This window comes from Dipteris shenzhenensis, chromosome 32, assembly GCF_047967505.1.
Source record: "Dipteris shenzhenensis isolate YYH24624 ecotype China chromosome 32, Dip_SZ_1.0, whole genome shotgun sequence".
Lineage (NCBI taxonomy): Eukaryota > Viridiplantae > Streptophyta > Polypodiopsida > Gleicheniales > Dipteridaceae > Dipteris > Dipteris shenzhenensis.
In genome coordinates this window covers 907,600-933,755 of record NC_141627.1, presented here as the reverse complement: position 1 = coordinate 933,755, position 26,156 = coordinate 907,600, and the positions used below count along the sequence as shown (strand labels likewise).

Here is a 26,156-nt window from a genome sequence, read left to right as displayed (position 1 = left end):
GACTGTTTTTCTTGGAGTTTGGAAGGGTTCTCCCTTTTTCTCGGAGGTCTCTACTGGATTGAGATGGCACTATCAGCCCCAATTCTTTCTTTTTGGCTCTTGAGCTTTTCATGCATTGCATGGTGTATCCCGTATGGACCCTGCTCTAACGGTTTTCTTTAATACTTAATAGAAGTCTCTTTTTGAAAAAAAAAAAGAATTAATCTTTTAGTGTCATGCCAAGGTAATACTTATTCTTTTTCCAGGTTTTTGATTCTATATAGTATCTATAGGATAGTATCTAAACTGTAATATCTCAGAATCCATCTGAATTTCTGTAGGAACAATTTAGTGCACCTGGTAGATGATGAAATCAGTTTACACCACTATATGACTTTACAGAGAGGTGAACGTGACTCACTTACAAAAAAAGTAAGTTACTAGTCATCTTACCCAATATCCTTTGTGTAAAACAGCCCATTGGGTATGTTTTTTCAGACGCACTCTCCAATAGACAATGCCAAACATTACAAAGTTTCAAGCATATGAAGTTCTCAACTGGGACTTCATTAGCTCTTAGCATAGCGATCGGCTTTGCTAATGCTAAACATATGAACCTTAAACCAATTATTAATGTCAAGGGGCCCATTGATAATGGTTCTGCGACATAGTAATTTTGATGCACCCACAATAGTATCTTGAGTGCCCCATACCACTATAGACCACCCCTCAGGATGAACTATGTGGATGATCAAGTGTAGACCTTTCCAGGATCCAAGGTCTACTGGAGTCCTTTTCAGGATCCTGGAATCTATTGCTTGATTTTAGAAAATCATTTCGGATGTTCTCTTCTCTCCCTCCCTCAAAAATAATATAAGGGATCCTAGACTTGTATCACAATACCATGGCCATGAGGGAGAGGTGCCAAGTACACAACTTGACTTCATCATGTCTTATAGACATGAGTAGCTTTGTCCATAAGATCAAGTCTTACTAGAGTTACCTTGAAGCCACCAAAAGGGATCCTTTACCAAGGATTCCACTTCTTTTCTTGCTTTGACAATGGGAAAGTACACCCATAATGCCTCACTAGATAGGGTTACTTGATCCCAAGAGTAGCAATACTTCCAAGTATTCCTCTTGCTAAATCCAAGCAGAGGATACATGAATTCATAGTTCAATGTTACTCAATCTTCCGATCCTGTTCTCAATTTAAAGCACTGGAAAAACTGAGTTTAAGAAGCTCCCTTTCAATTCAGTGGTCATCCAAGTGACTCAATGGGTAGCATGTAGTGCCACCCACCAAACAAATAAAAGAAAAAAAATATCCACAATCCCTGAATTCTAGAACTGTCCACTCCTACTTTATTTTACCTCTAATTAAACCCTACATTAGATTGCATTTTGGTGACTTCATATGCTTGTGGTATTCGAGCTGCTTTGAGACTTCTTTATATAGTTGGGTGTATCTATGCCATAGTCTAGATATAAAAATCGATTTAACAGTTTTTTTTTTTTTTTGAGTTAGGAGCTTGTCAGGAAGAAAGCTGTGGATGAAACTGTAAAAGTGGCTTACACGAAGGAGGATCACCTCACGGACTTTCCTGCCTTTGTAAAGTATGATCGCAATGGTAGGGAACCTCCTAATTGGAGTCATACTTTTAATTTTTTTCAGCTCTTTGTTAGTATTTTAAGATTTATCTATAAGGAATTTTCATGATATGTTGTTGTGATTTGTTTATAATCTGTGTACAGGTATCTCTGTTAGCTTGGAGTCTGGAGTTGGTGAATCCCTTTCTCTTTCTTTAAAGCAATACATTCAAGATCTTTTGAAGGCACATTCCATTACCCCTTTGCAGCCTTTGGCAGTTTTTGAGTTTGGAATAAGTACCATTGTTTCTTTTTTGTATGCAGTTCACCAGTGTTATAGTGGTGTGTATTTGATGCATCATGCAAATAAGCATCAAATCATTGATTATTATTATTTTTGAAATATAATTCTATTAAGTATGGAGGAAACAACTGGGATAAGAAACTCAAGGCATAGATACATCATGCGGAGCATGAAAAACCTGTGGTAATATACCACTCAACAAAATGAACAAATGAAAAACCTGATAAGAACCAGGATTATGGCTGGAAATGCCTCCTCTTGCCTGTGATGGTCCCCAAAAAGAAAGGACAACCTCCTACTCTTTGCGAAACCGTCCTCCTGGCGGAAGTAGACCTTACTTTTGGTACAGCCAAAGGTAGAAATTATCTGCTAGGGCATGATTGTTGCTGTGAATATCCACAAAATTGAGCTCTTCTGGAAAATCCACCCTACTATTGTTATATTGGCTTAGGTGTTGTTGGCCCACTCTTTATGCCGAAGAAATACAAGGGGGCCAAAGCAAATCTGCATACAAGATTAGCGAATAACAATCTCTAAGTTAGACTGGATGGCACATCATGGGAACACTATTGGAAGGAGTCGTGGAGCAGATAGATGCATGAAGTTTGACAAACAGATGTCTTTCATGGATGAAGCTTTCGCAATGGGACAGCATGTTTGAGAGTGTGTGAACAAACACAAAAGACTCAACAGCCCTAGAAGTCTCTAGACCTAGGATTTTGAAACTCTGAATTACACATGGCTCACCAAATTTTCTAAATGGCCTATTACAAGGATAAGCTTCCCTAATTGAGCTTAATTGATGTTGGAAGTTTGAAAAACGACTACTGGTTGCTTCAGAAATGGCATCTCAAGTGTGAAAAACTCAGCTTTCAACTTCTAGCACCTAGCTTTATATCTTGCAATCCAAGTATAGCCCTGCACCACCATTCAAACTTCTTCTCACTCAAGGGTTTGATAAGGGTGTCACCAACCTACTGATTTGTGTGGAAGAGATGAGATCCACTTCCCTTGATATAATGGATTTTTGCTGCCTCCTCTCCCTTAGTATAATAGAACTTTGCTGGATTTCGTGCAAGGCATACATAGCTTCTGCTATCACAAAATATAGCCGTACTTTCAACTTATGGCATCTCATTTCTTTGAGTAGAAGCCTCAGCGATTTCACATATAGCCATGTTGGCTGCCTTTTATTCTTCCTCAATAGGTGAGAAGGCAACTCCCGGTCTTGTTTATTGCACCAAGTTACTACCCTGAGAGGTTGCGATTTCGCTTGTCCAACCTAATTCAGAATGTCTTTCAGATACTTTGTCTGTGAAAGGAAAATCTTCCCTTCGAGTCACCATACATCCATGCCAATGCAAAAATGCATTAGTCCCGTATCATCTTTTGAAACGACTGCCGCTTGTAACCAATGCATCATTGCTGTGATCGACATAAAGCACAAGGGCATTGCATTTGCATTTTTCCTCACTACTATAAAGTTGGATCAGCAAAGCTTTAGCCTAAGCCTTCAAAAAGGAAATGCTATAGAAATCGTAGCATACCAAGCCCTTGATAGCTATTTGGCTGTCACAGATGTTCTTGGCTTCTTTGAATGGAGTCTTCAGGTGGTTGTAATTACACTTTCTGACAGCAAGGCAAAGGTAGGACCTGCCTCAGCTTCTTCAGCCTCAATCTCTACCTCAACGTCAACTCCCGCTACAGTTTCAGTTTCGTTTTCAGCTCCACCAGCCTCAGCTCCCTCTATCTCTATCTCTACTTTGACTTCAGTCCCCGCTTCAGGCTCAGCTCTAGTTCCAGTCTCAGCTCTCTCTACATCTACGATCAGTGACATACTCATGCCCATGGCGCCGGTTGTTGTTCCCTTCCCCTCCTCTCCTGTTACAGCTTTCGCACAGCTTATGACCCCTACTTCAGAGGTGTCATACACTGTTCCGCATTACGCTTCACTCTCCCCTCTCCCTCTCAGTCAACCCATGCTCCCACACCCCGTTGGGACTGCCTCATCCATTCCACTGTCATCTCCGTTCCTCACTTAGTCACCGTCTAGTTTCCGAACTCAATCCCACACTTTCATGCCACAGTCACCACAATTTCAACATGGACATGGGTGGGCTGATACACCAGAGACCCGTGAGACCTTGCTCATGGAGATACATAGTTTCCGTGAGCGTGAGATGGAGCTGACTCGCTTTGCACGGGAGCAGGTCCGCTTCAACTAGGAACAGAGCCGCATCATACAAGAGCAGGCTAGGGCCATTCGGGAGCAGGCGGGTCTTATTCAGGGACTCAAACAGGATATCATGCAGCTCCGATAGGAGATTACAGCCATACACATTGTCCCAGGGAGTACCCCAGTGGTCGAGGTACAGATTGCGAGCATGCAATCTGCTATTGAGGAGACTTCCAGATGGGTTGACATGGCCAAACGGGAACCTGCAAGGGTAACCGTTTCGGCTACCCTCATGGAGCAGCAGCAGAGAGCTAGTAAGGCTCTCAACATCAGAGTACGCGGGATCCCACGCACTGAGGCTACACCGATGGTAGACGCGACTGCGTTCGTGGCCGCTACCCTAGGTGTGGCTGAGCACATGATAGAGAGGGCATGGCGGGTGGGGAGAGATCCCAACCGAGAGCAACCCTGATCATATGGTTCCATGACACTCAGGCATGACTTTCAGCTCTACGATGCATGTCAATCCTTCGAGATCAGCCAGCGATCTCTATGGATGAGGACCTCACACCTCTACAGGTTGAGGAGAGGCACTCTTTGTTGCAGTAGCAGGATCAGTCCCGGAAGGAGGGGAAGTGGGCAGTGGTACGAGAGGGACGACTTCTTACAGGCCCCCGTAGGGCACCTGCCCCCTCCCCTACATAGGAAAGCGGGGTCTATGAGACTCAGATATCTGAGACCGTGTCCTGCACCATTTGGAACTGTAATGGTACCTTATGGTCAGAACCAGGGAACTTCTCAGAATCCTATACAGGCCACGACATAGTCTTTTATACAGAGACACATCAGAGCCTAGAGCGCCCTCTTCCAATAGTCGGCGGATATACATGGGAGTCTGCCTACAGAGATGAGACGAGGGGTACAGGAGGAGTTCGAGGTTCAGGTGGAGTTGCAATCCTTTTCAGATCCACACTTCGAGGGATCATTTCAGTAGAGCAGAGAGATACACATTCCAGATTTCTTTGGATCCGGATTCAACACATGGACAGCCGGGATCTGTTTGTCGCAGTTTGCTACCTCCCCTGGAGACCTCCCACTTTGCTAGAGATATCCGAGGTGATGATGAGACATCCCCATTTGCTGCCCTTTATCAGTCCATTGTTGACTTTTCTAGCCGCAGAAAAGTCCTCTAGTGGGGGACTTCAACGCAAGGACAAGGGCCTGTCAGGTATGACTTCTTGACTTCAGAGATGATTCCACCCTACTGCCAAATATTGCTCTTGAGGAGGCAGGTATGCTACGGGTTTCGGTTGACAGGCGAGGTCCATTCTCATCTTATGGGCAGGCCCTATTAGACCTCGGCAGGATACATGATCTCATTATCTATAATGGTCTTGACAGATGGCCCCGCTTCAGGTGGTTTCACATGCTTTCCACATGGGGGGGGCTCCAGTGTTGTTGATTACATCATGGGATCCCTTGTCTTCACATCTCGCATTACTGACTTCACTGTAGCACCTCTCACCCCCAAGGGCTGATCATACATACCTTTTCATTGGTGTGGATGCTCATTTAGTAGCTCCACTGCCAATGCTCGTTTGTACCAGGTTTTTCACAATCTCATAGACCCATAGGTCTTCCGAAGACTTTAATAAACTTTCTTTCTTTCTTTCTCTTTCCTCTAGATTTGACACTCTTCTCGAATCATCAGGAATTCCACACGCCACTGGCTTGAGGCTTGCTTTTCTCCTTCAAGTCCGAAGGCCTCTCGGGGCACTTGGTAGCCACATACCCTTCTTTGCCACACTTGAAGCATCTGCCATCATTTCGCATAGTGGTAATCTGTTCAAGAGTAAACTGCGGTTTCTCCTTATAGACTCTTTTGCGCTTGGTTTCCCCTCGGCTTCTGAGGCTGAAATTCCCTATTTGGAGCCTTGGCAAAATCTTTTTTCTCAAACTGGGGAGTGGATGACTTCTTCTCTGCTGTCCCGGCATGTAGAGAAGGCAATGTAGTGGGATTCTGCATGTGCATCAAACTTGCCGCAAACGTGTATGCCATATCCTGTATGCCTTTATAATATGCCTTTATAATGTTGGGTATTTACCACATCTTGTACCTTTGGATTAAGACCAGCCCTATACTTCCTTATCTGGCTCCTCTTAGAGACCTTAAACGGTGCAATTGCAGATATGCATCCCAAGCTTCCTGCACCCAATAGTGGTATCAGAGCAGGTTCTCTTGCTGCTGAATCTGATCGCTCCTTGGTGGGAGCTTGGAGCTGCCTGGTGAGCTCGCCCCCCCCGCCCGTGGCGGCCTGCTGTCTCGCTGCCCTACGCTCCTCCTCGCCTCCCTTCCGCCTCACTCTTCCCTTAGCCTTCGCTCCATCCTGCCTCCCTCGCCTCCTCGCTCTCCCACCCCCCTTGCTGCCCCTCCGCCCTTGCTCCTCCCCTCCTGCCTTCTCGCCTCCCCGCCTCCTACCCCGCCCACTTCGCACCTCTTGCTGCTCCCTGCCTCTCCCGCCTGAGCGCCTCCCCTCGCCATTCTGCCTCCCCCATCCTTCCTTCTCCGCTTCCCCCTACCCTCCTTCCACACCTCCACTCCATCCTCCTCTTCTCCTCTCCTTCCTCTCTCTTTCCCTTCTCCTTTCTACCTTCCCTTCGGCCGCCTCCACCTCTCTCCTCTGCCTCTTCACCTCGCCTCCGCCTCCCCCTCAGACGCGCTTCTTCCTCGTTCTTTTTCTCCTCTTCCTCCCTCCAGCGAGAGCATTTGTGCTTGTTCAGGTGAAAGAAAATCTTGGTGGTGACCCTTGGTCTGGCCAGAGGGGCTCTATGGCAGCACCCTCGACTCCCACAACCGTTAAGGTTCTTCTTTCCCCAGTTGACAAGCAAGAGGTACAAGAGGCAATTCAATCCCTGTAGGACAAGGCGCTCATGGGCAAAATTATGGAAGAGGCATTTTTTCTCATCTAGTTGAGCTCCCCGGACACTGCCTCAACACTCCTGGAGTAGAGCCCCATCCTCCTTGGCCCTCCTTGGCCCACACCTAGTTTACCTCTTTCCTTGGTATCATGGTTTACAATGGAGGACATGGACACGACACATCATGTTCCCCGTTTTTCGGTTACGCTCCGCTTCCCAGGACTCTCCAAGGAGTATCAAGCCATTCTCCCCTCCATTGGTTGGGCATTTGGCACTGTGCTCGAGTACTCGCTAGAGTTGGCTGCCTCAGTTGTAGCAGATGATGGAGTCCCCAGGATCAGATTGGTGGTTGAGAGCCTAGAGTCCCTCCCAGAGTTGATCCTCCTTGAGACCCTTGAGGAGGGTACACTTCACCAACGTGTGGAGATTTCTGGGCTACCAGGCCAGTGTCTTCGATGCAGAAAGATGGGTCACATCGCCAAAGATTGCCCCCAGGGCCACCCCCGAGCGCCTCCTCCCCCTCCCCCGTAGAGCAGGAAAAGCCAGCAGACCAAAGTCTCGCGCCCCCTCATACAGGAGCAGCAGGAGTCTCAGACCTTCTGGGTGACCCCCTCAAAAGGAGACTGGACCTAGGTTAAAAAGAAAAAGAAACCAAGCAAGCAGGCTCGCAAGCGCCGCAGGCAGAGGGCCAAACGCAGAGAGAGATAGACAAGTTTGTCTGCAAGGCACCTGAGGAGGAGCAGCAGCAGCCCTTGAGTGGGGATTCACCCCCCTCAGCGGAAGGGACCACCGCCCAGCCATATGTTCCTCACGTAGCAGAGGTTCAATGTCCGCATCCACCCTCGCACCATCATCGAACCCCAGAAGTTCCTGATGTGGAGATGGCAGACGATAGTCAAACTGCGGTTGAGGAGGAGTGGATCCAGAGGCCCAGTGAGCCTGAGTAGCAGAGGGAGATTGGGATCACCCCCTTCCCCCCCCTCCCCCTCCCCCTCCCCCTCCCCCTCCCCTTCACTCCCCTCCCCACCCTGGGTTCCCTCCTCCCCCCCCTCCCCCCTGCTTTGATCACTCTCATCACCCGCTCCCTTCCCTTTGCCCCCCCACATCCTGCCCCTGCAGCCCTCCTCTCCACCTCCGCTCCACCTCCGCAGCAGGTTCCTTAGCCTCCCCCTCCTCCCAGGCTTCAACACCCTCGCCAGTAGGCAAGGGTAATATGTCCCCTTCTGCTTCCTCACCGTAGCATCAGGCCCATCTAGGGAGGGAGGCAGAGGGACGGGGCTGCAGAGGGACAGGGCTCGTCCTAAAGTGGGCACGGAAGATCGGCATTGAGCGGTATCCACCCTAGTACGTCGTCGCACAGACACGGACTATTCGCCCTCAAAACCCCCGGCAAAGTCACTTAAGGAAGTCTTTTTGGAACAGGCATCCACGCACATGAGAGCCTTGTTCTCTAGACCCCCGTCCTCATGAGCTGGACCATAGTGAGTTGGAACGTGCACGGGCTCCACGACCGTGCTCGTAGTCAGCCGCAATACCTGATACTCCGGCAAGAGTTGCAGAAAAGGACGGTTAGTGGATATCCTTTTGATTCGTGGAGCCCGTGCTCGTAGTCAGCCGCAATACCTGATACTCCGGCAAGAGTTGCAGAAAAGGACGGTTAGTGGATATCCTTTTGATTCAAGAGCATATGTTTTCAGCAGCAGACATCAGACGGTGTCACCACCTCCTCCCAGGGAGAGGTCCGGAGGAGGGGTCCCCTGCAGTAGGATGGAGTGGAGGGGTCTGCATATCGGTTTCACAGACTTTGGCTCCAGAGGTCTACGACCAGGGCGAGCTTATCCCTAGACGGGCAATTTGGATGGGAGTCAGGTCCGGAGAGTCCAAGATTGGGATCCTGAACGTGTATGCCCCAGCCTGCAGACATCACCGCCCGGCCTTTTGGAGGAGGCTGACAGAGAGTCTTCCGGATGTACACTCCTGGATTGTTGGAGGAGACTTCAACAACCTGAAGTTTGGGGAAGACAAGCAAGGCGGCGCCTCATTCGATGAGATGCCTGCAGCAGAGCGTAGCACCTGGGAGCAGTTCATTTTCATGATCAGTGGAGTGGCAGAGACCCGTGGCGAGAGCCAGATTTCAGCAGGATACCTGGCAGCCTTCTATTTTCTTTTGGACAGAGGAGACATGATGGATTGCTTTAGAGACTAGACCGTTTCTACGTTGGGGATTGGGCACTGCATAGAGGCTGCTTTACCGAGATTCTGGCAGGTACCACGATGTCAGACCACTCTCCCATAGTACTTCACTTAGAGCAGCCCCGCCGAGGTCTCCCCCTGAACGGGTTCCACATCCCAGAGGACCTCTTGCAGGATGAGGAGATCCAGTAGGCCATGGCGGAGATTGGGGAGCACTCAGAGATGACACCGGGCGAGGGCTGGGCTTCGTGGGTGGCCGATGCGATCCAGAGGAGCAGTGAGGAGCTATAGGCTCATGCCCTTAGGCGGAGGAGGATGTTTTAGGATCGTGAGCGGGCTTTGAGGAGAGACCTCGCTTCCATAGAGCGGCTCAAGGAGCAGGACCCAGGCTCCCTGTGGCTTAGAGACAGGCTCGAGAGCGCTCACCTTGAGCTTCAGGACACGGAGATCTGGCGGGCTGATTTCTCTTATCACTCTTCCCAGTGGGTACATCAGGGGGACATGATGACGAAGTAGTTCTTTCACGCCACTGGGTCTCGTTCGGCAGGGACATAGCTGTAGCGTCTCCGGGATCCACAGGGCATCATGTACACTGACCCGTAGGAGATACTAGACCTGACCACAAATTTCTACAACCAGCTTTTTCAGACGGAGAGGATGACTCCAGCTGGTATAGTGGCCCGAGAGGTAGTTTGGGATCACGTTCCGGTAGTGGTCTTGCAAGATTTATGCAATAGGCTAGAGGAGCCTTTCACCGATGAGGAGCTCTGGGAAGCCGTCAAGGCTCTCCCGACCCAGAAGTGTCCTGGCGAAGATGGCTTTGACTCTGGCCTTCTTCTGGAACTTCTGGGAGATTATCTCCACCAACTAGCATGCCAGGAGATTTTTGACACGGGCTCCCTCCTGCAGTCCTCCTTGAGCAGGGGTTGGATTTGTTTGATCCCAAAAGGGGGAGATAGATCCGACATCCGGTAGTGGAGACCGATCACTTTGCTTGATATACCACTAAAAAGATCCTCGCCAAGGTCTTGAGCTTGCGGTTATGGCCCCATCTTACAGACATCACCTACCATGACACACAGGCGGGGTTTGTTCAGGAGCGCAGCATCCTGGACAACATCTTCACTTTTTGGGAGGCAGTGAATTGGTCCAAGGAGGAGTCACAGCCATTGGCCCTCCTTCTCTTGGATTTTGAGAAGGCCTATTACAGGGTGGAGTGGTCCTTGGAGGGCACTATGCAGAGATAAGGTTTCTCAGACAGATGGGTTAGAGGAGTTTCAGCGCTCTATGCGGGGAGCTCTAGCCAGATGCTTATCGGAGGCCACACGGGCGAGGCCTTTCCTCTCTCATGCTCGGTCCGCTAAGGCTGCTCACTTGCTCCTTTCCTCTTCCTTTTCGTGGCAGAAGCCTTGGCCTACTATTTGAGATCACAGGTGGCAGGCCTCACAGAGTTGAGGCTCCCAATCCGTCAAGAGGAGGAACTGCTTGACTCTGAGTTTGCAGATGACACGGCCTTGTATGTTGAGAGCACCACAACAAGCTTTGAGAGAGGGAAGCCTTGGCTATCTACTGCGAGGCCTTGGGTGCGCGGATCAACTGGACAAAGTCTATAGGTTTCTTCACGGGCCAGGAGGAGACACTGGAGATCCGTGAGTGGGGGAGTGAGTTTGGCTTCAGATGGATACCATGGGATTAGACAGTGAGATACCTCGGTTGCCAGGTTGGTATTGATATTACAGCAGAGCAGCAATCGTTTGGTGCAAGCTTCTCTACTAGATCTCGGCCAAGCTCTCCCTAGCAAGGCTTGCCTTAGTGGTGGCAAACCAAGTCCTTCTCGCCATGGCCTGGTATATCGCCTCCTGCTGGTGCTTTCACAGAGGTTGCATTGGGCAGCTCTGCCGGCTGGTTCGGAACTTCCTTTGGGCAGGATCAGACGGCACGCAGAATACTAGAGCCCGAGTCGCTTGGCAGACGGTGATCATGCCACAGGCACTGGGAGGCTTGGGTATCATAGATCCAGAGATGCAGAGCCGAGCCCTCTTGGGCAAGTTGGTTGTTCGCGGCCTCACTCCAGGTGCAAAGCCTTGGAAGCTCCTCTTACAGAGAGGGCTTCTCAGGAACACCCCACGCACCAGAGGACAGTGGCAACCCTCACACGGGTGGATCTTCTTAGAGGCTCCCCTTACAGGGAAGGGTTCCCCTTTGATTCGGAGCCTTCACAGGGTCTGGCAGAGGCTAGCAGGGGGTCTCTTTCGTGCTCCGTCTAGATGCAGAGAGGAGTTTGAGCATCAGCCCCTTATGTGGCACCCAAAGGTCCGAGATCAGGAGGGGCATATGCTTGGACAACGAATGCACATTGGTTGGGCACAGTGGAACAGTATCCTAGCCCGGTCTTTTGGCAGATGGAGCAGATTACCCATGGAGTTAGAGGCGAGGCTTGGCACCGTAGCGCATCTGCGAGGGGCAGGGCAGCGGATGGAGAGCGATTGACCTAGCCATCCTTGAGTCCTGGTGGGAGGGACTTCATGCTTGGAGGGACAGCACTTGGCTGTGGCAGTTTTCTCGGATTGGTGTCCCTTTGAGGATGATGATGCAGCGAGGTAGCATGCACCCCGGCTTCTACCGTGTAGGATCGGGAGGCCTACTACATCCGCTCACGGAGAGGGACCCTAAGATGAATGGGAGTCTTGATGGGATTCACTGGCAGATGATCAGAGTGGTGGGACATTTGGGGAAGAGTGGCACATTGACCCTCCCAGTATTTCAGAGCAAGATGCCCTTAAATGGCGCCTCTAGCTGTGGGAGGGTAGACCCTTGAGGGAGGTCCAGTGGGATCCAAGAGAGTGGTTCTGGCCCTCCAGGGGTGGCCATGCCGAGTAGATGGATGAGATGCCCTTCTTTTCATATACCACACGGATTGACAAGAGGCTTCAGATGGACTCTTCGAGGTGGACCCCCTCGAGGGAGCGACATTGGTGACCCAGAGAGTGCCCTGGGATGTCCGTTCTAGGTCTTGTACATGACTATGGTCCAGTTTGTGGCCGAGGAAGATATCCTACTTCTTCTGGCTGGCCACCCATGGAGGCTTATCCATCGGACCGTCGTTGGAGCAGATGCGAGTTGAGGGGCAGTGCCATTGTTGCTTTGGTGGTTTCCTAGAGACGAATCCGCGCTGCCTATGGAACTGTCACAGAGGAGCGAGGATCTGGATGGGAGCCCTCCGAATCATGACCCGCATGCAGAGTCTTCAAAGGGACTACACCTGGGGGATGGTGGCTTGGTTGACGGAGGGAGGACACGCGTTCCAGATCGATGAGGTATCCCCAGCCTACCGGATACAGGGTCAGAGCATACAGAGGATATAGCTCCATGAGGCAGTCCCTCTGGATAGCCTAGCTCCCCTCTCTCCTCCGGAGGAGAGCGTTTGGGAGGTGGTAGCCAGCATCATTGCGTGGAACATTTGGGTGGCTCGTTGCAGTCTCGTGATGGGTGAGCACTAGGTTCCACCCTCGGCTACCATGGTCGCCATCTGGCAAGATATCATCTATACTCTACGCTCCACCTGGGAGCGTGGGACTCCAGGCTCTAGAGCGACTATTGAGCGGCGAGCTCGTTTCTGCAAGGCTTGGCCTACAGGAGTCTTCTACATCTTCACTCCGTGAGGGATTTGCTGGTTGTATAGTCCCCCCACTTGGCTGTTAGCCCCAGTACCAGAGGTTCCCTAGGCAAAGAGCTGGGTTTCTTTGGAACAGGCCGGTTTTTTCTTTCAGCCTTTTCCTGGTTTTTCTCCATACTCAGCACCTTCGGGGCTGCTGTTTTGTATGAAGTTTTTCAAGCATTAATAGAAGGTTCCTTTCTTTTTTTTTTAAAGTAGAAGAAAAAAAATGATATGCATCCCAAGACTTTTGGTGATAGATCTCCACTGTGTCCCCATCACCCATATGCAAAATTTCCCAGTCAAGGAGGACATGGTCTCGAAACATTTTAGGCATAAACTGCTAATAGAAGGCCTTTTAAAGTCCTTCCAATTCTTTGGAGCAGAGCCATCTGTGGACTGTGCACTCCACCATGCACTAGCTGTCCTTGTCAGATGTAAGCTGACCATGCACAATTTAGAAGACTCAAAAAAATTTTATGTACCAAATGCTGCATCAAACTGCCTTCTAAACTGCATAGCCTTCTTTGTAAGACCATATTGGCCATTAAAAGCTATAAATCTGATAGACTTTCCACCTTCTTTAAATTATTTAGTCTTTGTTGTCTTAGCTGCATGCTTTCCCTTGGATAACCTCTTCTTCTTAGACCTAGGTTTCGTTGAACCAGAAGAAGAAAATGATGAAGTAGAACTGGAAGAAGAACTTGGAGAACTATGATGATGCCTAGCTTTCCTCTTCTTGGAATGTGACCTCTCTTTAGGGTCATCCCTTCTCGTATGGCGAGACTTCTTACTGTTCCTTGATGCATCATCTGAGGAAAGAGAAGGGTTAAACTGCAGCATTTTTTTCTGCCAACTCCAAAAGAACTTTCTCTTGCTTTTCCTCAACATGAGGATTTTCCAATTTGCTAAATAAAGGATCCCTTCTTGCTTGGGCAAGCAGTTCAAGCAGCTCTCTGTATGGGTTTTCCTTTGCAGAATGCCCAGTCTTCTTTGGTCTGACCCGACCACGCAACCCTTTTAGTGTCCCCACAAGATGACATGGCATGTTCAGAAGAAGCCATCACCAAACCTGCAGCACTTGGACTCAAGCAGTCCTTTCAAGCATACAACAGATAAAGTACTCAACCCCCTTTTTTGCCAAACAGTTACGAGGGCATTAGCACCTTTCTGATGTGCTGTCTTTTTTGGAGAATGCAAAGATCAACCTCACAATGCATTTAAAGGAATTTATATATTCAGCTAGCATCCTGGCCCATCCTGGGCATCCATACTCCTTGCTAACTGCTCCATGCATAGCTTTTCAAGTGTTTTTGGGCATTAAATCCACTCGGATCTGTTGTCATTCAGACTGTCCTTTTTCTGTTGTCTGTCAAGCTCTCTCTCTCTTTTCTTTTTAAAAAAGACCTTTGCCACGTCAGCTTGCAGACTACAATGTCAGTAGCAGCTGCTACTGTAGGACCTGCATAGGCTGCCATGTCAGCTGCCTGTCTATGCCACATGTCAACAGCACGCGACGTCAGCGTTGCACTGCCAGTGCCACATCAGCGTTGCCGCATGTCTTCTTGTCAGGTCGCCACATCAGCGCCTTGACTATGGTCTGGTCTAGTAAACCCATCATGGGCTTCTCTGCTAGATACCTTGGTAGAACATATGGATTGCCATACGAATGGAGAACTGACGATGATGATGATTATCTTCTGTGAGGCATCCCTCGAACGACTCTTGCCGAGGTGAATCTACCTGTTGTACAGAAAAATAATCAAATGGCCATCAATCATCGGGGTCTTTTGTCATATGCACAAGGGATGGACGAGAGTTATCTTTCATCAGATGCGTCGACATACTCCTGCATAGCTCTACTCTGCACTGCATGTAATGGGTTGTATTTGCCCTCAAGGGCATTCTTGCAATTTGAGCTACAGGCGTTTGTTCTTTGCGTTTCCTTACTTAGTGACAACCAACAAGGCCCAATTGCATGCTTGCACATAGGTACTTGCTGCCCTGGTAGCCGATTGTCACAGTTCAACACAAAACAGGTCCTTGAGGTAAATCCCCAAGTGTGCGTAGGTCAGCTTGAACATGCAACTAATTTGCCTCTTTATGTGCATTGACAACGGATGCGTGAGATGAGCGTCCCAGCGTCGCTCTACTTTCTCCCGTCTACAACAAGCTTCTCTGATCGAGGTCATGATAGAAGGCAATCCTCGCCTTAGCTCTGATACCAATGAAACAGAACTCACATTTTTCATGGCTCACAAATGCATACACTCTCTCATCTCTCTCTCACAATGTACTAGGGCCCAGAATTCAATCAGGCTGGGACCCCCAAAAGGTACTTTTATTGCAAAAAGATTGCTGAGTACAATCCACAGACTCAGCTTTGTGTTCTCTTTTTTCTTACGTGAATCCTTTGCAGAGGTGAGGAGGCAGCTGGTAACTGCCACGTGTGACAATTCTAACTATTGACTAATTACATGTCAAAACACTAGGGGCTTCTAGGCCTTGGGTCACATATTGATGTGTACTCCCCTTGGTAAGCTGCCTTGACCCTTAAAAATAGGCCCCTCTTGGTACCTGCTTCAAAATTAATGAAGTATACCACCATGGCACCCATTAACTGTTAGCACTTGCATGCAAAATAAAAATTTAGACTATTCCTAGTCACTATGGGCATCCCCACTAAACACATGTGCACACATAACATACATTAATTTCTCTAGTTGACCAAGGTCAACCTGCTTGATCATAATTAGCCAAGGTGCATCAAATATGGCCAAGTCTCTCCAATCGAGGTTGGACTATCTTGGTTGATTGAAGTCAACCCTCTTCGCCTAAGCCAAGTCTCCATGATCAAGGTCAGGCCTACTTGACAGGAGTCAAGTATCTTTAACCGAAGCCAATTCTTTGACCAATTAAGAAAACTCTTTGACCATAATTAAATAAATGAAGAACTCTTTAATTGTGGTCAATTAAAAGGTCAATTGGTACTTTGACTTGGAGTGTTTACAACTTGGTGACACTACTGCATCTGCCAGTTGCATCTTTAACTCTCTCACTTGCTGCTGTAGATAAAAAGTTTATTCATGGTGCCTAATGGTGGGTCGGTTCAGACCTCCTCTTAGGTATGTGTGCACATATGGAGAGGGTGTCAATTGTGGCATATTGAGCCCTACTAGTTGAGGGTGATGGGTTTGAGGGTGAATTTTTTTTCCAAAAAGAGACTCCATTAAGTATGAATAAAACCCGTGAGAGCAAGCTCAAAGCCGAAATACTTGCAATGCATGATAAAAACTCCTCACAAAGAGGTGGACAACAACCAAAATTGAGGGTGAAAATGCCATCTCAGCCCTATCATAGACTCATAGAACAAGGGCGAGCCCCTCCATTCTCTAAAGAATGCAGCCCTCTTTACAGAGACTGCATGAGAAGACCCCTACATGATCGCCTAGATGGCCATTAGTGTATTTATAATGTCATTCCATATACTGGCCAATGTGTGAGAGGAGTGAACTTGGGATCCGTCCCAATGCCTCTGTACATCTGGCTCTCCAAATATCCCACGCTGCAATACTCATTAGTATCTCCCGTGAAGTGTCTATAGAGGCATGCACAACTGTAAATGGTGAGGTAGGAACATCACCCAGAGAGCATAACTCCACTAAGTGGCATCGAATCGATAAATCCCAAGAGGAGTCGTGTCTTTCATAAAAGACTTGAGGCCCTGAAAGAGAGAGCCAAGCAACGGAGCCCCAGGTCATAAAGGAGGAAAAATAGACAAAAATACTGAGGATCATGGCTATCCCTCTCTAAATAATCATCGCTTGTCAGCAGTCCCGTAAACAATGCTAAAGTGACTCCGTAGCAGAAGAGCAATGAGGACAAGTATGGTCAGCCCCAAACTTCAATCTCCACGGGTTCAGTGCAATCCCACCATGAATAGAAATGCAAAAGAAAAGAGTGACTTTTTTATTCTCAGGGATTTCCAGTGTCTTCCAAACGTTCTTCAGTACGTTAGCAGAAACCTCAAACCCCTCCCAATGGGGAGATTCGGATGGCCTCCAACCTCTACAATTCAGCTGAAATCACTTGGCATTACGAACAGTGTAATGAAAGAAGGGGAGGCTCCTCTCTCGATGCATTTCATCGATTCACTCCCACTCACCAGTACTAAGTCCTAAGTACAACATAGTCGTATCCCGACATAGTCATATCCCGACTATATATATCAAACTCAGCATCATCGTCGACATCATCATTACCATGATCATCATCATCGTTAGCAGTAGGACATCAGGATGGATGAGGCTGTGGAAGTGGAGGCATGAGATCACCAATAGAACGATGTCGCCCCCTCAAGGGTGCAGTCATGGTACGTCTCCTAGTCGTAGATCTGCGTCTAACCAAGGCCACTGTGACCCCCATCGGTCAGGCTCCAACCCTAAACAAGGAGGGGATGTCCTCAAGTATGATATGCGAGTCAACCCTCTGTCTGAGCTCCCGGGTCACAGGCTCCGGGTCACTGTCATGTCAAGGTCTCGCCTCGTGGGGGTCTATGTGCTCTGGCTGAAAGAACTTCGTGATAGAGCTTTGAGAGGTATCAGTCGAGGGAGAAGTCTGCTCTTGTCTTTGTGCTCGGAGTGTCCTATCGCGGTGTCTGAGCATCTCATGAATGAAACTAGCCAAACATCGCTGGTCTAGGTAGGAGAGGACACCAGCCAACATCCCATAACTATCTCTGAGAGGCAGTAGAAACGCCCTCGGATCTCATAGTAAACAGGACACCTGAAGATGAAATGCTTCTCTGTCTCAACTTCCTGCATGTCAAATAGTGTGCATATGCGTCTCTCCCTGGGTAACCGCTCTACTCGGCCGCTCTCGATACGAAGTCTGTGTGAAGAGACCCGGAACTGCCCAAGGGAGATCCTTAGCGAGTGGGGTAGGTGAATCTGTGTGTATCTTGGTGGATCAATGAAACCCTCCGCTGTGATATGTAAGAAGTGATCTCTGTAGAAGCCCAACTTCATTGGAAGATCACTCAGGCTTAACCAAGTCCGGAATGTGTGTAGCTGTACAGGCTTAACCAAGTCCGGAATGTGTGTAGCTGTAGGAGATCCTCACGGAGGGGAGAGAAAGGAGCATCCATGCTCTACTGGAAAGGAGGTAGTATGTCCATGTGAAGCCCTAGTCCTGCAAACCATCTCTCTGTGCGTGCATACCAACACCGCCGATCTCCCCCTGTTGCAAGTGCCATAGAAGAGAATAGTGCTAGCCATGGTATCCTGCTACGCTTGGATGTGTAATCCCCATACTCCCTGACTCGGTACAGATATGTAATGACCTAAAATGCAACATCTAGTTGTAATGGGGGTGACCCAAACTCTGCCCGAATGCTCTGGTGAGCGACGGATGGCTTACCATGGATCTCATCCATGATAACATGAGAACCTATAGTCGCTCCACCCTGACCCACTCTGTATCTGACAAATCTGGCCCCCGGGATGGGCTGCCATACATCCCTGCTGGGCGGACCAAGGAGTCAACAAGCAACCCTTTGGCCCGTGGATCCTGAAGTGAGAGCGGAAGCACTGTCTCTCTAGTCTAGCCAATGAAGCATATCCTCTGCTCAGGCGCGCCTGCATCGCGGGTCTCCTGGTGAAGATGGGTCTGGAAAAGACGGCCCCTAGATAAGTGTATGATTAAACTACCTCAACAGGGGACCCATCAAATGTGAAATGCTCATCGCACATGATGACTCGAGATGTATTGAAGGTCATAACCTTGGTTTTACCCAAGTTGACCTTCAAATCATGAGACTCACAAAAGGACTATAGTGCGTCAAGGTGTCTCTGTAGCTCCTCTGCTGAGGAAGAAAAGAGAGCCACGTCATCTGCGTAAAGTAATATCCGGATAAGCGTGCCTGTGAGAGAGGGGGACGAGCATTTTCTGAGCAAAATCTTCCGAGCGTCCGAGCGAAGGAAAAAAAAAGCTTCCAACTATGCATAAATATGGCAAAAATCGATCAGAAGAAAACATAGTTTCACTTAGAAATATGCAAAGTATTATAGCAATGCCTATTTTATACAAAAATCTTTAGGTGAATCTGTAGAAATGGTGAGAGCATAATGGGATGGCTTTTGAAGAAACCCACATGTAGAGTAGACTTCTCTATGAAAATTCCCTTATGATCCTTCTTACAACTTTTACTTAATAGGGGGTGACATTGAAAACCCTCTCTCAACCTATCTTCATGAAAGAGTTTCTTCAAAGAAAACTCATTGAAGCAAGCCATCCAGGTAGTTTCGCCAGCGAAAGCCCTTTGAAGCAAGTCTCCCAAGGTAGTTTCGCTGGCGAAACTACCTTGGACAGCACTTTTAAAAGTGACATAACTTTCATATCCAATGTCCAAATATAGTCATTCAACCACTCAAATTGATCGGAACACCCCATTTGAGCACATCTATGGAGTTATATTTTGAAAAATCTTTCATATATAGTATTAAATATTACATGTATTTTATGAGAGTGATATATAAGCCCAAGTTAATACTTATTTATAGTAATTTAAACTTCTTTAGAAACATGTCCATAGATATGCTATAAAAACACTAAAAAGATATTGCCATATGATATAAATGTGTTAATAAGTAATTATATATGAATAGTATTATTACATTGAGAGTGATTATGAGGAATGTTTCTTAAAGGAATCAACACTTTTTTAAGGTAATAACAGGGGTACAAAGGGATGTCTCTAAATAAGAAAATTATGTTGTGTAAAAATGAATGAGTGACTAGTTTGTATATTTTTATGATAAAGGGATCTAGTTCTAGTGAAAATAAAAGTGTAAAAACCATGTTTCCTAAAGAAAAACATTTTTAAAAATCTCTTGAAAAACACACTCGGATAAACCTGCTCATAGGTTTTTGCTCGTAAAATTGACGCATCCGTGAGAGAGCAGCCTATCCCACTGATAGGATCAATTCCTAATTCTCTCTTGGATTTCGGCAATCACGGGCAAGGAAAAATCACAGGCGATGGCATCACGTATATCCACCCAGCCTTTCTCATGGATCGCATGTTCCTTCAGATACGTAATTCATTCCTCATGCCTATCCACAAGCCCACAACTCCCTAGATGGTTCCCTCTGCCACATGTCATCATTTTAGACCTTTTACTTGGTACACCATTTGCCCCTCTCTTGGGGCACAATTTAAAACATTTGCCCCTTGGCATTATTACACATTTAGGTGCACCTAGGCCTTAGCACTCAGAACCACCTAGTCAATGCCATTACACCCTCACCGAGGACCTTGGCAGTTACTTCCCTTGACCATTTAATTTACGCACATGAAATATTACAAAAGTCGGTCATCTAAGAGAAAATGCCTACCGATCTTTTCGAGGTCATGCTATCTCGGCTAGAGCATAACATTCCTTCCCTCTTCAAGCATCAGCGTCCTCGATGATGAAATCTGGGAACACTCTCGCAAGACACTTGTCTTTGAAGTCCATTTCCTCTGAAATCCCCCTTTTCTCGGATACTCATGCTGAGTCCCTGCCTGCACAAACCCACTAGGCCTGCCTCTGGCATCTTCATAGTTCATGGCTACTGCAATAGATTCATCTAATGTAGTCACATATTTAGCCCGAACTTCCATTTTAATCTTGTCGTTCAGTCCATAGATATAGTCTTTCAATTGAACTGACATAGGGAGAGGGTCTGTTATCTTCATAACACATTCCCTGAATGTGTCAGTGTACTCTGCCACCGACAAATTCCTCTGGCGAAGGTTTCTATAAGCATCCCAAGCTCGGGACTCTTTGTCAGGTGGAAGAAAGTGTTTCTTAAATTCAGCCTTAAACCCTTCCCAGGTGGTAGGGGCAACTTGATCTTTCTGTTGTTTATCCACCATCTATCCGCTACCTCAATAAACAGGTGAGTGGTCTCACGGATTTTCTTTAGATCAGATCTGATTTCACAAATGGCGAAGGCTTCTTCCCACTTGTGTAACCAAACCTCAATCACATCAGAACTGCACTCGGTCATCCGACCAGCGTACTTCTCCGGTCTATAGTTGGCAATATTAGGTACCTTGACCTTCGCACGCTCTGATGAGTGTATACTGGGCTCTGGCTCTACTAGAGCTTTACCCTTTTCATTTCTAGATGGTCTAGCCGACAAGGCTTGCACCATCTCCCTAATTTTATTTTGACCAGCGTTCACTTGAAGCTATTGGTTCATGATCTGCTGTAAAGCATCTTCTAGTACAGAAATCCTACCCACTAGAGTAGGTGTTGTGTGATGGGACACTTGTTGTGTAGACCGTGCTCTAGATTCACTACGATTCACCCTGGAATCTTGTCCCTCTGCCTCCATTGTTTCAAAAGGGAAAATAGTTTTTTTTTCCCCCCTTTCAGATTCCCCTTTGCTGTACAGGAATAATAAACTGCAACCTCTGTTGTACAGGAATAAATTGCGTGCAAACTGGAAACTAAAATTTGTGATAGAAAAAAAAATTTGCTCCCTGGAGTAAATCGTCGGAGACGACGCTGAGACCCAAAAATCACCCGTCACTCCTCCTGCTGAACTGAGGGCTTGTTTTCACGCACAGGGCTTCATGCAAAATGATAGGTACAAGCGAGATCGAGTGGTCCAAAATCAGCATAAAGAGGTTCATTGTCAATGTTAAAGCAAATGGCTGGCCCCGGTAGCCACGATGCTTTGAGATCCTCCAGCCTGTGCAAAACAGGAAAATATAGATTTCGTCTGATCACCTCCGATATACCTATAGCTTTCGTCTGCTGTTACGCAGATTTTTCACCCAGCTCCACGTATCGCCTCACTCCAAGAAATCTCGCGCCTGGTGTCGACCATCCTGAAGTAAGCTATTTCTCACTCAGACACGACGCCGTTGTATTGCGCAGACTTTGAAAGGAGTCCGGGACAAGGTTCAGCCGTGCTACTAAGTTCGGGGTCAGCACCGCGTTGACCCGAAAGTTCGTGTCTGGTAACTATGACATTGATGTAGCCCACATAACTGAACTTGTTATCGCCACCTCCACACGGGCGCACATCGCTGCTCAGCAAACCTGTACTGTTCGTTGTCACATATCCCGTTCTGAGTCCTCTCCGGAACTATCTGGGTATGCTTCGCGTTCGCACCCACGGTCTGTCAACTGAGATTTGTGGCTTCTATGCGACAAGATACCAAAATAACATGGCGATCTCACCAACAGTTGTCGGACCACCAGGGAGGCCTAGGCCCTGCGACTCTTTCAAGGGTTCTTCCACTTGCAGAATACCTGTAAGAGCTTAAGCTTCTGGCATCAACCACAAGCACACAAGGCTCGTCCATCAAATAGTCGAAGGTGCGCCATGCCATCACAGCTCATCATCAGCCTACCCCACTGCTTTCCCCCTCATCAAACCTGCACGCTCTGATACCAATTGATAGGATCAATTCCTAATTCTCTCTTGGATTTTGTCAATCACGGGCAAGGAAAAATCACAGGCGATGGCATCACGTATATCCACCCAGCCTTTCTCATGGATCGCATGTTCCTTGAGATACGTAATTCATTCCTCATGCCTATCCACAAGCCCACAACTCCCTAGATGGTTCCCTCTGCCACATGTCATCATTTTAGACCTTTTACTTGGTACACCATTTACCCCTCTCTTGGGGCACAATTTAAAACATTTGCCCCTTGGCATTATTACACATTTAGGTGCACCTAGGCCTTAGCACTCAGAACCACCTAGTCAATGCCATTACACCACACCGAGGACCTTGGCAGTTACTTCCCTTGACCATTTAATTTACGCACATGAAATATTACAAAAGTCGGTCATCTAAGAGAAAATGCCCACCGATCTTTCCGAGGTCATGCTATCTCGGCTAGAGCATAACACCCACCCTGTGCCTACATCACTGTCTTGAGCTCGTCGATGTAGAGGCCAAACAAGGTATGTGATAATGGGCACCCTCGTTTGACCCCGACAGTGCTCATGATCTCGTCTGTCCATCGGACTTTGCCTGAAACTCGCTCATAGAGTGCCATGATGGCCCAAATGATCTCTTGGTCGTAACCCAGATCCTGTAGGCGTCGTATGAGGTGGGGGCTCTCGCAACAGTGTCAAATGCCTTGCGGAAGTCCACAAAGCAAAAGTAAACCCTCTGCTTCCATGCCCTCGTCTCCTCAATGATACATCTGAGCACGAGAATGTGGTCCATGGTCCCATGATCCCGCCCGATGTCCATGGTCCCATGATCCCGCCTGAAACCGCCCTGTCCTGCTGCTCTGAGTCCTCGACACTCTGCAAATCTGCTGACCTCAAAATCAAGTACTAATGCATAAATCTTGGACATGACATGTCCAATCATAATGGTCTTGTAGTTCTCCGGTTTCATGGGATCCCCTACCTTGTGGATGGTTGAGATAGTGTTGATGGTCTAACTGCGTCGAAACCCCAAGCAAACGGCTTCATTAAATAGCTTGGCTAAGATCTGGGCTAAGAGGTTAATCCCATATGCAATGAACTCAGTGCATAGTCCCTCATGATCCTTTGCTCGGCCATTATGAAGTTTCATTATGACATCCTTTACCCCCCCCCCCTAGTGAAGAGGGTGCATGATGTGGGGTGTGGCATATGTGATAGGTTAGGGGCTGGCTGATTTGGGATATCATAGAGCGTGCGTGCATAATCAAGGTGCGGTCCTGGCACGTCTCCTAGTCGTAGCTCTGCGTCTAACCAGGGCTACTGTGACCCCTGTCGGTCGGGCTCCGACTCTAAACAAGGAGGGGATGTCTCCAAGTGTGATCTATGTGTCGACCCTCTGTCTGAGCTGTCGGGTCACGGGCTCCGGGTCACGGTCATGTCGAGGCATCGTCTCGTTGGGGTCCATGTGATCTAGCTGAAAGAACTCCGTGATAGAGCTCTGAGAGGGATCAACCGAGGAAGAAGTCTGCTCCTGTCTTCGTGCTCGGAGTATCCTCTCGCAGTGTCTAAGTGCCTCATGAATGAAACCTGCCAAACACCGCTGGTCTATGTAGGAGAGGAAACAGGCTAAAATCCCATAACTATCCTGACGAGGCAGTGGAAATGTCCTCGGATCTCATAGGACACAGGACACTTGAAGATGAAATGCTCCTCTGTCTCAACCTCCTGTATGTCACACAATGTGCATATGTGATGCTCCCTGGATAGTCGCTCTGCTCTGTCGCTCTCGATGCAAAGTCTATGTGAAGAGACCCGGAACTGCCCAAGAGAGATCCTCAGCGAGTGGGGTAGGTGAATCTATGTGTATCCTGGTGGGTCAATGAAACCCTCTGCTGTGATATGTAAGAAGTGATCTCTGTAGAAGCTAAGCTTCACTGGGAGTTCACTCGGTTCCAACAAGTCCGAAAAGTGTGGAGCTGTAGTAGATCCTCACGGATAACCTGGTGGACCTCGTGTGATAAGAGGGGAGAGAACGAAGCATCCATGCTATACTAGAAGGGAGGTAGTCTATCCATGTGGAGCCCCAGTCGCTCAAACCATCTCTCTGTACGTGCATACCAACACCTCTGATCTCCTCCTGCTGCAAGTGCCATAGAAAAGGATAGAGCTATCCATGGTAGCCTACTGTGCCCCGAGGTATAATCCCCATATTCCCTAACTCGGTACAGATATGTGATGACCTGAAATGCAGCATCTAGCTGTAAAGGGAGTGACCCAAACTCAGCCTGAATGATCTGGTGAGGAACGGATGACTTACCATGAATCATTCGTGATAACATGAGAACCTGTAGCCGCTCCACACGGGCCCACTCTGTATCTGACAAGTCTGGCCCCCAACAAGGGCTACCGTACATCCCCGCTGGGCGAGCCAAGGAGTCAAAAAGCAACCCCTTGGTGCGTGGATCTTGAAAGTGCAAGCGGAAGCACTGCCTCTCTAGCCTGGCCAATGAGGCATACCCTCTGTTCAAGCATGCCTGCATCGCGGGTCTCATAGTGAAGCTCGGTCCGGAGAAGATAACCCCAAGATAAGTGTATGATGAAACTATCTCAACAGATGACCCCACAAATGTGAACTGCTCTTGACGCATGATGGCTCGAGATGTATTGAAGATCATGACCTTGGTTTTACCCAGGTTGACCTCACATCATGAGACTCACAAAAGGACTGTAGTGCGTCTAGGTGTCTCTGAAGCCCCTCTGCTGAGGAAGACAAGAGAGCCACATCATCTGCATAGAGCAAAATCTAGATCAGCGTGCCCGCAAGAGAGCAACCTACACCCCCTATGTCTGCATCACTGTCTCAAGCTCGTCAATGTAGAGGCCAAACAAGGTAGGCGACAAAGGACACCCTTGTTTGATCCCGATGGTACTCGTGATCTCGTCTGTCCACCCGGATCCTGCCCGAACTCTGCAAGAAACTCTCTCGTAAAGTGCCATGACAGCCCAAATGATCTCCTGGTCATAACCCAAGTCCTGTAGGCGCCGTATGAGGCGGCGGGCTCTCAAGACCGTGTCAAATGCCTTGCGGAAATCCACAAAGCAACAATAAACCCTCTGCTTCGTGACCTCGACTCCTCGATGATACATCTGAGCGTGAGAATGTGGTCCATGGTTCCATGATCACGCCGGATTCCGGCCTGTTGTCCTGCTGCTCTAAGTCCTCGACACTCTGCAAGTCTGCTAACCTTGGAGTCAACTACTGATGCATAAATCTTGGACATGACACGTCTAATCATAATGGTCTTGTAGTTCTCCGGGCTCATGGGATCCCCTGCCTTGTGGATGGGTGAGATAGTGTTAATGGTCCAAGTGTGTGGAAATCCCAAACAAATCGCTTCATTAAAAAGCTTTGCTAAGATCGGGGCTAGGAGGTTAATCCCATATGCAATGAACTCAGTGCATAGCCCCTCAAGATCCTTCGCTCGCGATTATGAAGTTTCATTACGGCATCCTTTACCCCTCCTCTAGTGAAGAGGGTGCAGGATGTGGGACGAGGCATGTGTGAGAGGTTAGGGATTGGCTGATTTGGGATGTCATAAAGTGTGCGTGCATAATGAAACCAGATTTGGGTGTCAGTGAGTGGTGGAGGGGACCGTCCTTCTAGAAATCTCAGCTAGAAGTCCTTAGAGTTGTTACTAAACAAAATGTTCAGTAGCTCCTCCTCGTTTCGACGAACGAAGTCTAGTTTCTTCCTCCGTACCAATCTACGATATTGACGTAGCATATCTGGTGCGGTTGGAAGACTGTTTTTGGTTTCGAATCTGAGTTGACGGTGTAAGGCCTTACACTCATCATCGTACCAACTATTACAGGGTACAGTTCCAGGGGGTGGT

At 48.1% G+C, this 26,156-nt stretch overlaps 1 protein-coding gene across 2 annotated transcripts in view; it reads left to right on the top strand.

The window, feature by feature from the left end:
* The window catches only part of LOC147880155 (Acyl-CoA N-acyltransferases (NAT) superfamily protein), a 109,163-nt gene that overhangs the window by 29,464 nt on the left and 53,543 nt on the right, over positions 1-26,156 (top strand). For both annotated transcript variants that reach the window (XM_087371066.1, XM_087371067.1), the window contains exons 2-3: positions 1,508-1,610; positions 1,735-1,814. In XM_087371066.1, coding sequence (XP_087227192.1) covers positions 1,508-1,610; positions 1,735-1,814 — 183 coding nt within the window. The remainder of the gene's footprint in view (positions 1-1,507; positions 1,611-1,734; positions 1,815-26,156) is intronic.